The 15991-nt window shown below is 38.7% G+C and overlaps 1 protein-coding gene across 2 annotated transcripts; it reads left to right on the top strand.

Moving 5' to 3' along the window:
- Positions 1-821: 821 nt before the first annotated feature.
- Positions 822-15579, top strand: PDCD4 (programmed cell death 4). 2 transcript variants are annotated; one of them, XM_054382150.1, is made up of 11 exons: positions 822-861; positions 4156-4410; positions 4929-5023; positions 8321-8434; positions 8688-8909; positions 9179-9276; positions 10749-10863; positions 11665-11772; positions 12797-12907; positions 13868-14007; positions 15329-15579. In XM_054382150.1, exons 1-11 carry the CDS (start codon positions 822-824, stop codon positions 15387-15389), a joined length of 1359 nt encoding a protein of 452 aa, XP_054238125.1. In that variant the 3' UTR covers positions 15390-15579. The 2 variants fall into 2 exon arrangements, with proteins under 2 accessions (XP_054238125.1, XP_054238124.1); XM_054382149.1 differs by having other exon boundaries at positions 4114-4410.
- The last annotated feature ends 412 nt before the right edge of the window (positions 15580-15991 follow it).

Raw genomic sequence — 15991 nt, 5'->3', positions numbered from 1 at the left:
GACTACAAACTGATTTGTGAAAAAGTGTATGAGGAATTCTGGAGCTGTTTAGTACTTTGTGTTTATAAAGGAATGATGGATAATGCTACCTCTTTCACAGTCATATGGGATGGTTTGTAGAGTAGCAGCTGCTAGGAAGAGAGTAACAGAAAATGAGAAGTGTTCACCTTCATCCTTTGCCGATTGAATGGTGGTTGTTAAGGGGTGTTTGAAGGGTGCAGAAGCACAGATGTGAAAGTTTGACAGCTGTATGCACACACAGAGTAAAACATAAGTGGAGGAACAAAAAATAGCTTGTCTTGTAAGGGCTGGTCTGAACTCGATAAATTGGTACCATTTTATCAGTATAGTTCACCTGAAGAACACGTCTCCTATGGATGCAATTATAACATTGATATTGTATGCTCATATAGATAACCACTCTGCAGAACAGGACAATCCAAATTGATAGAAGTGGCTTTTATCAACTATGAAAAGCTGCACAGTGAGGCCTTTTACCCTTAAAATAACGGCTTTTGTCCCCGTGCTTCCCTTTATAAGCAACAGAACCGAATAGCTGCTAACACATCAGGGCTTAGAGGTGTTTGAGGGTGGTGCATGTTACACCGTTTGCCTTCCCAGGAACTTCTCAGTGGTTACTGATAATTAGAACTTAAAGGCTCTCTATTTTCACATTGTATTTTGTGAGTGAAGACTTTGAAGTGTTTTACTTTAGGATTTAGTCTAGTGCTTTTCTTCCTCTAAGCATCTCTGTTTCTGTTTAGGCCTTGAAGGGAAAACATTAAGACTTTACATTTCACAGTCAGTTCTGTTAAGCAGCTATGGAAATAGAAAAGGAACGCATTTATATTACCCCAACAGGTAAGTAATATATTCACTAATTTTTTTACTTAAAGTTGCTTAGCTGACCTGAAGTGTTCTTTGTAGAAAAGTTGTATTACCTGTTAACTTTTTAATAGTACTGTTGATTTTTTTCCTTAAAAAAAAGTAATTAAACATCTACAAACATTTTTTTTTATTATATGGTAGTGTTCCGCTTGATTACATGTGTTGCAAAATTTGTTAAAATAATAGTCAACATTTCCTTAACTTAATAATAGTGACTCTATTCCCTACCACCTCACTTCCAGTAGTGCTGGTGTGAAGAAAAGGATAAGCTCAAAAGTAAAATCTCTGTTTGCATATGAAAGGTACAAATTCTGCTTTTATGTAGCTGTTTAGCTTAAAATGAGAGGAAAGAAATGGCTGACTGGAAGTGGACTGGCATTGGCAAGATTTACCCAGTACGTGTTAGGGAGTCTGCCCTGAATTGACTGTTTTGTCCATATCAAAGACTTATTTTACAATGTTTAGTTAACATAATTTAATGTTGTCTTCTGTGCCTTCCAAAGGTTGTGATGATCTTCACTGACCTTTTTAAAACAAAGAGGGTTGGGTGGGTGGGGGTAGGGGAAAAGCTAAGACTGTAATGCAGTTGCAGTAGCAACATGCTCCATGTGACCTCTCATTCTAAGCCAGAATTAATTTCATGTTGAAGATAATATTGCTTCTCAGCCTTTGAGAATTGTATTTGAATAATAGGTGGGAAACTGCTAGGTATCTAAACTGACCTAATTTGGTCAAATGGAATTTGTGTGTAGGGCAGTACTTGCTGAATGCTTTGTTAAATAGGTAACACCATAAAAATACAGATTATAAGTATGCCTGCTGAGCTTAATAGCAGGGTAATAAGGTAAATTTGGATAATGTTTTAATATGTAACAAGTAAAGCCTTAAGTTTATAGAACATTCTTATTGCTTATATATTGCATGTATGTGTTATATGATGTAAGAAAGAGAAGCTAAAATGAAGACCTGCATAATTTTCTACATGCTTTTAATAAAATTATGTTCTTCTAGAAATTATTGAAAACTAGCGTATCAGTTTAACCCACATTTTTTTCAACCTAACTAGGTAACTAATAGTGGATGGACAGTTTCAGAAAGAGGTTGCGGCTGGAAGCAATAACGTTACATAAAAAAATTGTTTAGTAATGCAGGGGAAGTATTAAGTCTCATGGATTGGATGTGTCCTGTGGAGGATTTCCTTTAGTCTCAAACCTGAGATCAGGATTGTATTAGGAAATTGGACTGTAGCCTCCAATTTTTATCCTTGATTGTCAGATTAAGGACTGATTTGTGTTGGGCATTTTCCTTGGAAACTGAGAAAGAAGTGGTCATCGAAGAGCGTAGCTCCTGGACAGCAGAACTGCAGGTGTCAACTGGAGAAATGGATGGAGAGTGGACATGAAGAATGTCAACTGATTTGTCTGAGACAAGCTGGCTGTGCTGGTGGGGGTCTCTTTGGGGAACGAGAGGAGGGAAACCTGTTCTGTTTGGTTTCTTTCCCTCTGTAGCTTTATGCAAATCTCTCATAGTTTTATTAAACATAGACAAACTGAGAAAGCTTGTTGTGGGGGATCTTTTCCTGGATGTGATGCATGCGTTTCTCTTTTAACTCGCTGCAAGCATAAAAGGAACGCTTTTGTGGGAGTACTGAGTGGAAAGATGAAGCTTAGATTGGAATGGCTGCATTATTGTTCAGCTGTAGCATTCACATCTGTGAAAGCTAGTATCTAAGTATTACTTGCTTGATCATGAAGGAGGCAGTTGCATCAACCTTCATTTTGTATTGTAGTGTGCTCTTTGATATGGGGAAAATACTTTGAGGTTGGAAATGTTTTGGTAGTGCACTTAATTTATTGTGAAGCTGTTTTGAACTAAAAAATACAGCTGTGTTGCCAAATGAGCATTGCTAATTTGAATGTGTTGGAATGGCAAAGTAATACATTTAGCTAAGTTCAAATACAAATTTAAAACACTCTTCACATTCTGGGTTTATGGCAGTGAACTTTTTCTGCAAAACAGGCTTGGCACAGCAGGGAAAGCAGCTGCTTCTGTGTGCCTCATCATTGTACTTCCTGGGGTTGTGGCTTTGAGACTATTGAATTCTCAAGAAAAGGAGGACTGTGGAACAGAGAGCTGAGGCTGTTGCCTTAGCGTGTGTTGTCCAATTTTCAAGGATTCTCAGGGTACTAACTAGAATCTAAATAGGTCTTTGGGTGCTGCTTTCTCTTTTTTTCTAATCTTGATGGGCTAAGAAAGAGAAGATTTTTATAAAGGCCTAAGCCTTATGATGGTCTCAATAAGACAGTCTGGTAAACTGTACAGCTCAGGTGGGTGACATCCTAATTCTGTGAAGTAAGACTTTAGATGGAAATGTTAAATGTACATTAATTTCCCAAAAGACTGGAATTAATGCATTTCTCAGTCCTGAAACGTTTACAGGTCCTGAAGTTGTGGAGTGTTTTTTGGGTGTGAAACAAAGCTAGTTGCCTATTACATATGCTGGAGATTGTGGTCATTTTAGAAGCAGTCTTAACAGAAGCTATAGTGAGGGGCAATCCATAATATAGAAGAGAGATCACACTGTTTGAAAAGATTTGACCTGTTTTATGAGTCTTAGTTGCCAAATTCCCCAGGGTTTGTATTAAATGACATTTTTTTCCATAACTTTAGAACCAAAAAATTTAAAGCAGTGATGTTTTTGTATGCTTAGATGTCTAAGTCATTGCTTTTCCCCCCGCTGAATGAGGGGAATGTTGGTTGGTCATTTAGAGTATTAACTTCACTTTGGTGACTAGTCTGTTATCATTAGTGAGTTCTTAAACAATTGACTGTGTTGGCATTTCTGTTTGTTTGTAAATCAAGAAACCAGTGGGTGGAGTGAGCACTAGGCACTTGCATCTTATGCTCTGAGAAGTTCTGATAGTTTTAGTTTAACAAAGGTGGGGTTTTCTGTGGCTTACCTGTTTATAAATGGTTTCTTTGTTTGCTTTCCAACTCGACAAGCACTCTGTTTAGGTTGTGGATAGTTTGTGCAGGGGGGCAATAAGGAACTCCTTATTACTGTGATGTGTAGGCATTTTAAAAACAACAGCATTTGCTCTAACACTGTTGGAAATAAGATTTCTATTTAATGTTGTAACCCTTTTTAAATGCAATGTGTTTTGTTATTCTAACATAAAACTGTTTAAAACTATAACTTTTTTTTTTCTCTGCCTCTTTGGTAAGAACTTGAGAATCTAAGTGATGCTCTGCTCTCCGGTGATGAAGAAAATGGTGGATCTGAGGAACGAAAGACTGAAATCAATGGAAATTGGATTCCTGCAACTTCAATTTCTGAAGCCAAAATAAATGCAAAAGCAAAGAGACGGCTGAGGAAAAATTCTTCTAGAGATTCTGGGAGAGGAGACTCTGTTAGCGACAATGGAGAGACACTGAAGGCTGGAGTTGTACCAACGAGCCCAAAAGGGAAGCTCCTGGACAGGCGATCCCGGTCTGGAAAGGGAAGAGGTCTACCAAAGAAAGGTTGGTGTAGCTTAGTGAAGAGTGCTATAATAAAAATTCTGTCTAAAACATGTTGGTTTTTTTTTCCCACTGAGAATCATTTTCATAAAACACAGTCTCTCTGTAGGCATTTGATTCTTTATGTTAGATAGTAGATGGCAATGAGAGCTTATAGTGGGATTCTTACAAGGAAATTGTGTGTCATGAATTAACTTACGTCTTTAAGGTAAGCACATGTAATAAAAAATTTTGAACTGCTGGTTCACAGTACTGTTACTGCAAATTTAAGGTGTGGTTCTATTCTTAAGAAGAGTTTTCAACCTTCTGTATTCTTGTGCAGTTTCATGCTGCTTCAAGTATCTTACTGGTTGCTGAAGCGGGAGCACATCACATGAACACACTCTTTTCAGCATATATTGTCAGAGTCAGGCGGTGGGCATGAGCAGTGATGCATCACTTAAATGAAAGAATGCTGAATTGAACTCGGAGGTATTCTTTTTAAGTTGGCAGTCCTTGCTTACTGTCCCATATTTTGCCAGGTGGAGCAGGTGGTAAAGGAGTTTGGGGAACACCGGGTCAAGTGTATGATGTGGAAGAAGTAGATATTAAGGATCCTAATTACGATGATGACCAGGTAGGCGCAAATAATCTGCAGTGTTGGTTGTTACTTCCTTTATTGATTTAAGCATCACAGCAACTGATTTTAATGAAAGTTTGACTATGTTGAATTGTATGAATGCCAGCCTGGCTATATGAAATGCTCATTTTTATGTTCAGAAATGAATTACTGGCTAAAGGCAATTGATGTAGAAGTGTCATAGTGTAATACAAATGTAGCCCCACAAACTCTTTCCATACCTGACACGCTTTTCCCAGGTGTGCTTTTCACTGCTAGTTCCCATGGAGGTGAATGTTGCAGTGCTGCTCTATATTACAAACAGGAACTATGTTAAAAATGCAGCACATACTTTCTCCAGTCAGGTGTGTAGTAGGAAAAGGTATCCTTTATGAATTTTTCTCTTCCTTGTATTCCTAGCTTTCCCAATGTTTTGTGCCTAATTGGTATAAACACTTCAAGCTAGTGCAGAGTTGATAGTGTGGATATTTTGTTTACATCTATTTATTTGAAATCTGTTGTAGAAGATTGTACTTTACTGTCATGTTATTGTGGGAAGGAAAGATTACTGGGCAAAGGGTGCTTTATAACATAAATCACCAAGGGAAGGAAACACCAATTACAAACACCATTTACTGAAGTCCATGAGATCAATACAATTGTGAAACCAATTCTGTATAACATAAGCAGAGCAGTGGTGGTGTCCTTTGAGCAGAGACTGCTGTCACCACAGCTTCTGAGACAATGTGGTCATGGTTTGTGAGAATCATAGCCATGGTTTATGAGAATCATAGAATCAACAAGGTTGGAAAAGACCTCAGATTTCATCAAGTCTAACCTATCACCCAGCACCTCATGACTAACTAAACCATGGCTTCAAGTACCACATCCAATCCTTTTTTGAACACCTCCAGGGACGGTGACTCCACCACCTCCCAGTGGAAAATCACTCTTTCTGAGTAGAACTTTCTCCTCACCTCCAGCCTAAACTTCCCCTGGTGCAGCTTGAGACTGCGTCCTCTTGTTCTGACACTGGATGCCTGGTAGAAGAGACCAACCCCCACCTGTCTACAACCTCCTTTCAGGTAGTTGTAGAGAGCAGTAAGGTCTCCTCTGAGCCTTTCTTCTCTAGGCTAAACACCCCCAGCTCCCTCAGCCTCTCCTCATAGGGCTTGTGCTCAAGACCGATCTCCCCAGCTGTGTCAGTGTGAGCTGAAATTCCCCCCCCACCAACAAGTAACCAGGCTAGCCCAGTCTGGAAGTAAATGAAGGCCTCTCTCTCCCAGGACCTTCCCCCCAGACCACCCTGGACAGAGAAGCAGAGTTAGTTAAGCAGAAAGTTGTTAACTTAGCTGCCAAGGTCAGTGTGTTATCTTCAGCCAGAAGAGAAGAAGAAACAGCAGCCAGACAGCCCAGCAACTGCCCCCACTGCCGAACGCAGAATGTGCCGAGTGCCCACTTTGTTTTGGGTAATAGTTCTTAAACATTTCTATCTATCCAATGGAAGTGTTTAGAACAATCAGTATTTTGCTTTCTTACACCCAATAGTGACTTATTTACACTCTTTCACTTTCTCTGTTTTGAACTTTGCAAGGAAAAAATTAAAAAGACAGTTTCAAACCATCACACCAGCCTTGTTGCCCGTCTCTGGACATGTTCAAGTGTCTCAATATCCTTCTTAAATTGAGGAGCCCAGAACTGGACACAGTGAGAAAATATCAAAAGTGACTTCTAGTATCAGTTTTCTCCCTGCAATTCAATGCTTTACAATAACAGAGATAACTATTAAAAGTGAAGCTGATAAGTTCATAACAGAAAGTTAAGTATTCTGTGGAACTTCAGTATGCTTAGCTTTTCTGTGGTTGTAAATGGAGACATACAATGGAAGGATAGGCTTTTGGAGTTCTGCTATATTTCTTGATCATGGAAAGCTTCTTTCTAATAAGCATTACTTCAAAAATTTCCTTGTTCAGATTTCTGTGATCTGTAGATTTGCTTTAAATGATACTTCTGTAGTCTGTGAGGAGTAGGGCACTGAATTACAGCAGAGAGATCTTGTCATGCTGGAACTCTGCAGGACCATCTTAATACGGGAGGCAGTTGCTGTGTGATTCTTTTTTTCCCCTTAAAGAATGTCTTTGCTCACAAATAGTTCTGAAAATGCCTTTTCTCTGATTTGTGCATGCTATTGCCTGCCTGGTCCCACAGTCACTAAGGAAGAGGGAGAACAGGCAGGCTTGCTGTCAAGTGCTGGAGAGCCACTTGCAGGGAATGGTGCTGAAAGTTATATCTTGTGCTGTGGCAGAGCAAACTGCTGCGCTAGGATAGGGTTTTCCATTGGTCTCCCTTCATTACATAGCACATGGGTACTTGATGTCCATCTGAATGTGGTGTCAGCAGAGTCCAAGGAACAGAGTTTGGAGTGTTTAGCATCATTTAACTGTAAATTCAGCCTTCCAGCTAAATTCAGCTAACAGTAAATTCAAAACAAAAGCAGTGTGACATTTTCACAGTATCCCAGTATATCAGAGGTTGGAAGGGACCTCCAGAGATCATCAGGTCCAACCCCCCTGCCAGAGCAGGATCACTTAGGGTAGGCCACACAGGAATGCATCCAGGTAGGTTTTGAAAGTCTCCAGAGAAGGAGATTCCACAACCCCCCTGGGCAGCCTGTTCCAGTGCTCTGTCACCCTCACTGGAAAGAAGTTTCTCCTCATGTTGAGGTGAAATCTTCTAGTTTGTATCCATTGTTCCTTGTCTTATCACTGTGAACCACCAAAAAAAGCCTGGCCCCATCCACTTGACACCCATCCCTCAGATATTGATAGACATTGATCAGATCCCCTCTCAGTCTTCTCTTCTTGAGACTAAACAGCCCCAGGGCTCTCAGTCTCTCTTCATAGGGGAGATGCTCAAGTCCCCTAATCATCCTTGTGGCTCTCTGTTGGATTCTCTCCAGCAGGTCTCTGTCTCTCTTGAACTGGGGAGCCCAAAACTGGACACAGTATTCCAGGTGTGGTCTCACCAGGGCAGAGTAGAGAGGTAGAAGAACTTCCCTAGCCCTGCTGGACACACCTTTCTTGATACATCCCAGGATCCCATTGGCTCTCTTGGCCACAAGAGCACATTGTTGTTCCAGCATTGTCCACATTTTAACAGTAGAGACATGATGTAATGTTTTCTGGCAGAATGCTGACTACCAGGAATAAAGCATTAAGAATTTGGAAGCTCTATTTTAATACTTATGGTTACTACCTAAGAAGAGACAGTAATATTATAAAAAAGGTTGTATATTTTTGTTGTCTTTTGAAATAGGAGAACTGTGTCTATGAAACAGTAGTTTTACCTCTGGATGAAAGAGCATTTGAAAAAACATTAACACCAATCATACAGGAGTATTTTGAACATGGAGATACGAACGAAGTGTCGGTATGTCCCATGCTTTTACTTCTTTCAGGGGGCAAACCTGTAGCATACAAGGCAATTCATAGCTAGCTATGAATGAGTATATAGAGGTGTGCAAGAAATGTACAATAAGAGTGCCTAAGCAAGTGTATTCATTTTGTGAACAGAAGTATAATATATAAGCATATGAATATTTATATTTGTAACATACTGATACGTATATATATAATAAAAATTACAAAATCTTAACTTTTTTTGTTTTTCAAATCTTATTTAGGAGATGCTGAAGAATTTAAACCTTGGTGAAATGAAATACAGTGTGCCAGTGCTGGCTGTTTCCTTGGCATTAGAGGGGAAGGCTAGCCACAGGGAAATGACATCTAAGCTTATCTCTGACCTCTGTGGAACAGTAGTAAGCAAAACTGATGTGGAAAAATCCTTTGACAGACTGCTCAAAGAACTACCGGAATTGGTTCTGGATTCTCCCAGGGCACCACAGGTATATCTGTAAAGCTTTATGCTAGTAGTCAAAAGCTTTTTCTTTTAAATTGTGGCTAAAATTGATCAAGTAAACTGAAACAGACTCTCTATTTTGAAAAACAGGGAGGGATTGTCATGCCCACTGTAATCCCTTCTGATTTCCCAGGCTGTTTTCACTTTGGGATGGCTCATTTAAATAAAATCTGAAACCTAAGCACATTATAGTTGTCTGCTTAGAACTACTTTGAAATTCACTATCTAATTAAAAACATTTCTGTTTTGTGGCAGTTGGTGGGCCAGTTCATTGCTAGAGCTGTTGGAGATGGGATACTGAGCAGTACCTACATTGATGGCTACAAAGGCACTGTGGATTGTGTCCAAGCTCGGTAACTTTCCTGGGTTTTTCCATATAGCTACAGGTTCTAAATGTCAAAGACAATCAGGAATTTTAGTACGTCAGGAAAAATCATTCTTTGTAATTTTTTTTATTTAAAATTATAAGTCTGCGAGAACAACAAAATCCAAAATTACTCAAGCCAGAAGAGAAGTACTAAAAGTGCCTGAAAAAATGTATTAATACGTTTCAGTTTTGTTTGTCAGGTTTGTCATCCAGCTTATGTTTGAGGGGAAAAAAAAAAAAAACAAACAGGGGCAGGGGGGCTGAAAGAAGAAGAAGTGATTATGGAAGGTTTTGGTTTTGGAAAAAGCTTTAATGTGATTAATGAATAAATATAGCATCAGGACAGCTGCTCTAGATATGCTGAGAAGCACACAAGGGATTAACTCCTTTGCCCTATAAAGGTTTGAAGCTTATGCAGTGCTTTCCCAGAATTTCTGTTATGCTTCATTCACCAAGAAGTATAACTGTTTTCCATGTCAGGGTGAGAAGTTTGAAGGAGCAATGTGTGACCAAGAGGGACATTTTAATAGCTAGCCATGTTTTATTTTCCTCATAACTGTATATTTCAGTCTTGATACCAAGGTGCTGACAATCTTGAAACTTCCTCTACTTATGACATAGTTGGGTACTTTTAGAAGGAAGGAAAATTCTTAACTGCCTAACTTGAAGGTTCAAATGGTGAAAATTCAGTTAACACAAATGTCTCCTTGTGTGAAGGATTGTAGCCTGCATACTGCACGTTTGGGATGCTTTGCTGCCTTTGCTATTTCTTGGCCAGTCTTCTGCTTGTTAAACCTGGGTGAATAGAGTTATTGTTATATGTCTGTTCCCCAGTGCGAGGACTGGGATAACTGCTATAGCTGGATGGTACTTAACTGGATTTGCTATTTGTTTTTTCACCTTACTTCCTTTTTTATTCTTCATGAACTGGCAAGCCTCCCTAGTTCAGGCCATCTTTTTGAAATTAGGTATTTGCCTTCTAAAATGATGGTTTGGATTAAAATCTCAAAGTTTTGATGATTCTTGAGGCTCAAACAAAAAAGTCAGTAGAAAAACTGTTCTTCAGTGTGGAAGCAACTTAGGCCTCTCTTGTTTGAGATACACATGCCAAACTGCATCCTTGAAGGAGCCTGCATACAATCCATCTCTGCTTAAGAAAATATTAAGTTGTTTCTTGTGAGGGTGTTTCAGGTTCTGCATTGATGGTTCAGATCTGCTACCATCACTGGATTTGTTACCTGTCCTTAGCATGTTATAACCAAAAAACATGGAGGTGACAGAATGTGGGGAGCAGCGCTTGCTGGCTTCTTGATCTGGATGTCCCCATAGAGCTGCCAACCCTGACCTCTTCATAGGGTCTGGTCACTTTGCCCAAAGAGGAATGGCAGTGGGGGAAGTTAAGATGCCTTTTAATGAAGTTTTTTAATAACTTTGTAAAACACCAACTTTGCTTTCTAGAGCTGCACTGGACCGAGCTACTGTGTTGCTGAGCGTTACAAAGGGCGGAAAGCGCATAGACAACATGTGGGGATCAGGAGGTGGCCAGCAGTCTGTGAAACACCTTGTTAAAGAGGTAGCTGACGTCTACAAAACCCTAGACTTGGCCATTTGTCTAAGGTTATCTTGTTTGGGATGGAATGAAAAGATACATATATCCTGTAGCAAAATAATGTCTTGAGTGTTTTGGCTTTTTTTTTTTTTCATTTTTTTTAATACAAAGTAGTTTTTTAAAATTGATGTAGATAAATTTTATTGATTTTTGGTAATATTTGTCAGTAGTGGGAACATGCTGCTACATATTCTGTATTGCAAGTATGTATTTATTTTTGCTTTAAGCAAAACTTTAAGCACTAAGCTTTTTAAGAGCTTATAGTATTAAATGGTGAAGTAATTAGAAGAGTCAAGATGAAACTGGCTAAACTAGATGAACTATTATTTTTTTGGCATCGCTGATTAAAAGCACAATAGTAACTCAAAAGAGGAGTGAGCAGCAATGCTTAGAGATCCATGCTATGAAGTAGGGAGGTTTACAGGAAAAGGTCACATTATAATTCCCAAATTGTGAACATAAATGATAGTAGGAGTTCAGGGGAGATTATATAGTTAATCACACCCATATTAACCTTCTATGCTGATGTGCATCTTTATAAAGCAACGTTTTTGGTGCTTGTGTGTCTGTGTTAACGTTATTGATAGGGATTTTGGCTTACATCTGTGTTTCAGCTTGCTGATAGTGTCTTAATCTAATTACATTTATAAACACACTACCAGGAAGTTTCAGGAACTAACTTGCTGTTAGGTCACAAATCATAACAGCTTTTAACTTGTATATCTAATTAGTGTTGGGCTTTTTGTTTGCTTTACAATTCAATAGATCGATATGTTGCTGAAAGAGTATTTGCTCTCTGGAGATGTACTGGAAGCTGAACGTTGTCTTCAGGAACTGGAAGTACCCCATTTTCACCATGAACTGGTATATGAAGTAAGGAGATACCACAGTCCCTTTAATAAAACTGTCAGTAATACCAACAGGTTTGGTTTTGATGTGGGCATGCAAATGACGTAACTGGAATCTATAGCTCAGGTTGCAAGTTCTAATGTGATTTGAATAACCAGATTGTTTGTTTTAATGGTGTGTGTGCACATCAGCAACAAGTAAGCTACTGCTAACTCTGGGAAGATAACAGGATTTTTTTTTTTTGTTGGGTAAATAGATGAATTCAGATTTTTATAGAGTCCAGAAAAAGAAGAGTTTATTTTCTGCTGCAGGAAAAAGCCATGCTCTCCTTTGGTGTTTATTTCCTTCTAGTTTCAGGTATCTGGGTATTCTAATGGGTGCTACCTGTTTTTGCTAAGTTATACAGCTTCCTGTGTAGGCTGGAATTGTTCCACTTAGTACATTTGTAAAAGCTCTGAGATATTGCAGAACCAGACAGAAAAAGGTCTTCTTCTATCCTGTACCTGGGAGAGTGTTTCTGTTTGTACTCTCTTACCTGTCACGTTAGGAAGTGGTTGTTTATCAATAAAGCTGAACACCCACAATCCACAAAATTTTCAGTGGATTGATTTCTCTTAGAAAAATTCCTTCAGGACAGAACCAGAATCCTTTTATTTGATGGGTCTTGTTGAGATTTGTAGATTTTTTAAACTTCTGAGGAGTTCTAAAATCACAGCTACAAAATAATCAGAGATGCCAAATTAGTTGCCATCTGTACTGCAGCAGCCACATGTATGTAGTTACATATCTTCCCACCCTGAGACAGAAAGGGTTTTTCATTCTGTCTAGTCCTTTCTGGTTTTCCATACCTTTAAAATTTATCCAAATAATCTTTAAACAATTTTTCTTTTCTAATAATACACTGAAATTGAGTGATGTAACAAACACACTTGTCTCCCCCAAAAACATGTAATAATGCATTCCCTCCTTTTTGCACCTCATAGGCTTACATAGCATGTGCTTGAACCACTGTTCTCTTTTAGTTAAACACTTGCATGATTTGTTTTAGGCTGTTGTGATGGTTTTGGAGTCAACAGGAGACAAGACCTTCAAAATGATCCTGGATTTGTTGAAATCTCTCTGGAGGTCTTCTGTCATTACTATGGACCAAATGAAAAGAGTAAGTGGCATTTAGTGAATGCTGAAATACATAAAATTTTTACCTCCTTCTGATTACTGTTTGTAGTCTGTTGCTGACTGCTGCTTTTTTCAAAGTTCTCCATGGTCGTTCTGTATCCTGTACAGATAATGATCTGTCACTGATACATGGACAATAGTCATGTCCTGGGAGAAGTACAAACGAATTCCAAGCGGTAGTTCTCTAGAACTCTGTGGAACAGAGTATTTGAATCTTCAGTCAGCAATTTCCAACTGCTTTTATACAGTTGAGTGATTAAAGCTTGTCTAAAATGCTGCAACATAGCTTCATTTTTCTTGAATGTAATTTTTATCTAGTAGTTCTTCATAATTGAAGTAGCAGAATAAAGACCCACTTAATTACAAATGTCAATTAGAACAGCTAGTATTTTACACTGCTGGAATCATCCATGGTTTTGTTTCTAAGAACAAGTACAGGACAGCTGTTCTGTCCCAGGGCAAACTTGGTACCATGCAAAGGTTTGTGTCAAAATTTGCCCAGCCATACTGTTGGTGGGAAGTGAAGAAGTCATCCTTAGTTGTAACCAGTGTTTCCCATACTGCATAAACTACTGTGGTAGAGATGTGTGGCCGCTTTATCTTCATTTGTGGAAATAAACCAAACTTTTCTTCCTTGCGTTACTACCCCTGCAATAGCAGCCAGGCTAATATACGCATTCTGTACTTGTCTGGATTCCTGGCTTTGGAAGAAGTTAAAAATTGAGCTGGTGTTTAGGTATGTAGCTGTGTAATACCATGGTACTGGCTGGTATTATACCTTTTCCACTGACTGCTCTGCTTTAGGTTTGTTGAAAATGTATACATGAAACTACAGTGAAAAATGAACCCTTTGAGTGCAAAAGTGTCTTTAAAATTTTGCAATAAAATCATAAGTAACCAGATGTAACAGTAACATTTGAACATTTGAATTTTTATGTTTCAGGGCTATGAACGAGTTTACCGTGAAATCCCAGACATTAACCTAGATGTGCCACACTCCTATTCTGTGCTTGAGCGGTTTGTAGAGGAATGCTTTCAGGCTGGAATAATCTCCAAACCACTGAGAGACCTCTGTCCTTCAAGGTATTTGTTTTATTGTAGACAGGTGAAGGCACTAGGTTTTTTGTCACCATAGTAGGTAAAAGAAGGCAGGATCTATGACCACAGTATTACAGATAGGAACTGGAAAGTATGGAAGATGCAGAAACAGAAGGTTGGACTAGTAAAAAGTTTATTAAGAAGCTGCTGGTGAGCATGCCTATGTGCTTTCCAGAGGATGAAGGCCTGCATCTCCTCCAATTTGCTGATTAGCTTGGTAGAAATCAGTGCAGTACTGAGATGATTGTGACACCAGAATCTTCCATGTGGATGACAGTGGAAAACTGTCAGCAACAACAACAAAACTGCTTAAAAAAGGGTTTAAACATGTATCAAAGGGCATGAATAGAATTCTAAGGTGAGACAACTGTTACAGTGTGAGAGCTGAAATCCCCTTCCCACAGACAATAACCAGGCTAGCTCAGTCTGGAAGCAGACAACCAATTTTAATGTTTATGTCAAAAGGAATAGGGACAGTTGGAATAAGCTCTATACACTTGATCCTTTCTTACTTGCCTTTTGTATTTTTTTTTTTTCCTATTTGATTTATTTACTTACTCATAGCATAAATAGTGCTGTTTGAACTGTAGCTAAGCTAACCTCCTTAGTGCTCACAATACAATTCCTAAGTTTCATTTCCTGTGAGGAATGCACATAAATGTTAAAATATGACATGAAAATTATTGTGATTTTATGCATCAGGATTATGAGAGACGTCTTTCCCAGTTAGGGTGTTTTGTTAGGCTGCTGAAACTATCTTGACAGCTTGTGATAAATTTGGATTTGGAAATGTTAGTGTCTTTATTAAAAAATAGCCTCATTTTGTGGACTTTAGACTTAAAACTGAGTTTGTGTATCTTGGTATCAAATGTTCTGCAGGTTTGGAGTGTGAGAGGGTTGAAAGTCATCACTGCAACAAAAGCTTGATCCTACTTCAGTTACCATTAATACATTGAGAGGCATTTTTTTGGCTGAAGTACTTCAGTTTGGGGTAGAAAGCCACCAGTTCGAGGCTTTCAAACTATCACCTTTGCAAGTATGAGTATTAAAAAGCGAGCAGAGAAGAAAGCGCTTGACAACACACGTTTTGGAAAGCTTCTTGCAAATAAACCTAGATGTAAGATGCAGATCGATTTAAAGCAATTTATCTGTCATCAAGAATGTCAGCTAATCTTGCTGAACTAGCATAACTGATACTTGACTGCCAAGACCAAAAGATTTTTTTCAGTGATAGATAAGGGGAAAAAAAAAAGGCAACAAGCAATGCTACTTTGAGTTACTGAAGATACTTTGTGCTGTTTTACAGGGGCAGAAAGCGCTTTGTGAGTGAAGGAGATGGAGGTCGTCTTAAGCTGGAAAGCTACTGAATGTGAGAACCAACTCTTGAAGCCTTAAAAGTTTAAAGGGAAAGTAGATATCCATATACATACAAACACACATGCTTTTTTTTTTTTGGTGTGTGTATGTATGTATGCACAGACATAATATACCAAAATTTTAAAGAGTTGCTTAGCACAGTTCATATTTTTCTAAAAGCACGTTTTGGGTACAAATTGGTTTTTGTTTGGGTGTTTTGTTTTTTTTTTTTTTTTTAATTTTCAGGAAGAAAACTTTTCTCTGGGCATATAGTAGAACAACTGGCTGGCCACTCTTCTGTGGTGGTGCCTTCAAATAAGCTATCTTTTCAAGTGCCATATGTTTATGACCTAATCATTCCATGTTTGCATCGATGTCTGACTGCCATTCAAAGATAGTGTTGTCATCATAAAATCACTGGTTTATACAAAGCTTTATAGAAGGGTCAAGTTAAGCTGCTGTGATCCCATTTCCATTGCTGCTGAAGATACTGTGCTTTGGGAGGAAAAACAAATAGCTGTTTCTTTGTCAAAAAGCCCAATAAAATGGAGCTGGGTTATAAGAGAAATTCATCTGTTGCAGGGGCAGAACACTGGTTGGTTTAGCCCCCATG

Source organism: Indicator indicator, chromosome 7 (assembly GCF_027791375.1).
Source record: "Indicator indicator isolate 239-I01 chromosome 7, UM_Iind_1.1, whole genome shotgun sequence".
Taxonomy (NCBI): domain Eukaryota; kingdom Metazoa; phylum Chordata; class Aves; order Piciformes; family Indicatoridae; genus Indicator; species Indicator indicator.
This window is presented reverse-complemented; position numbering and strand designations above follow the sequence as displayed.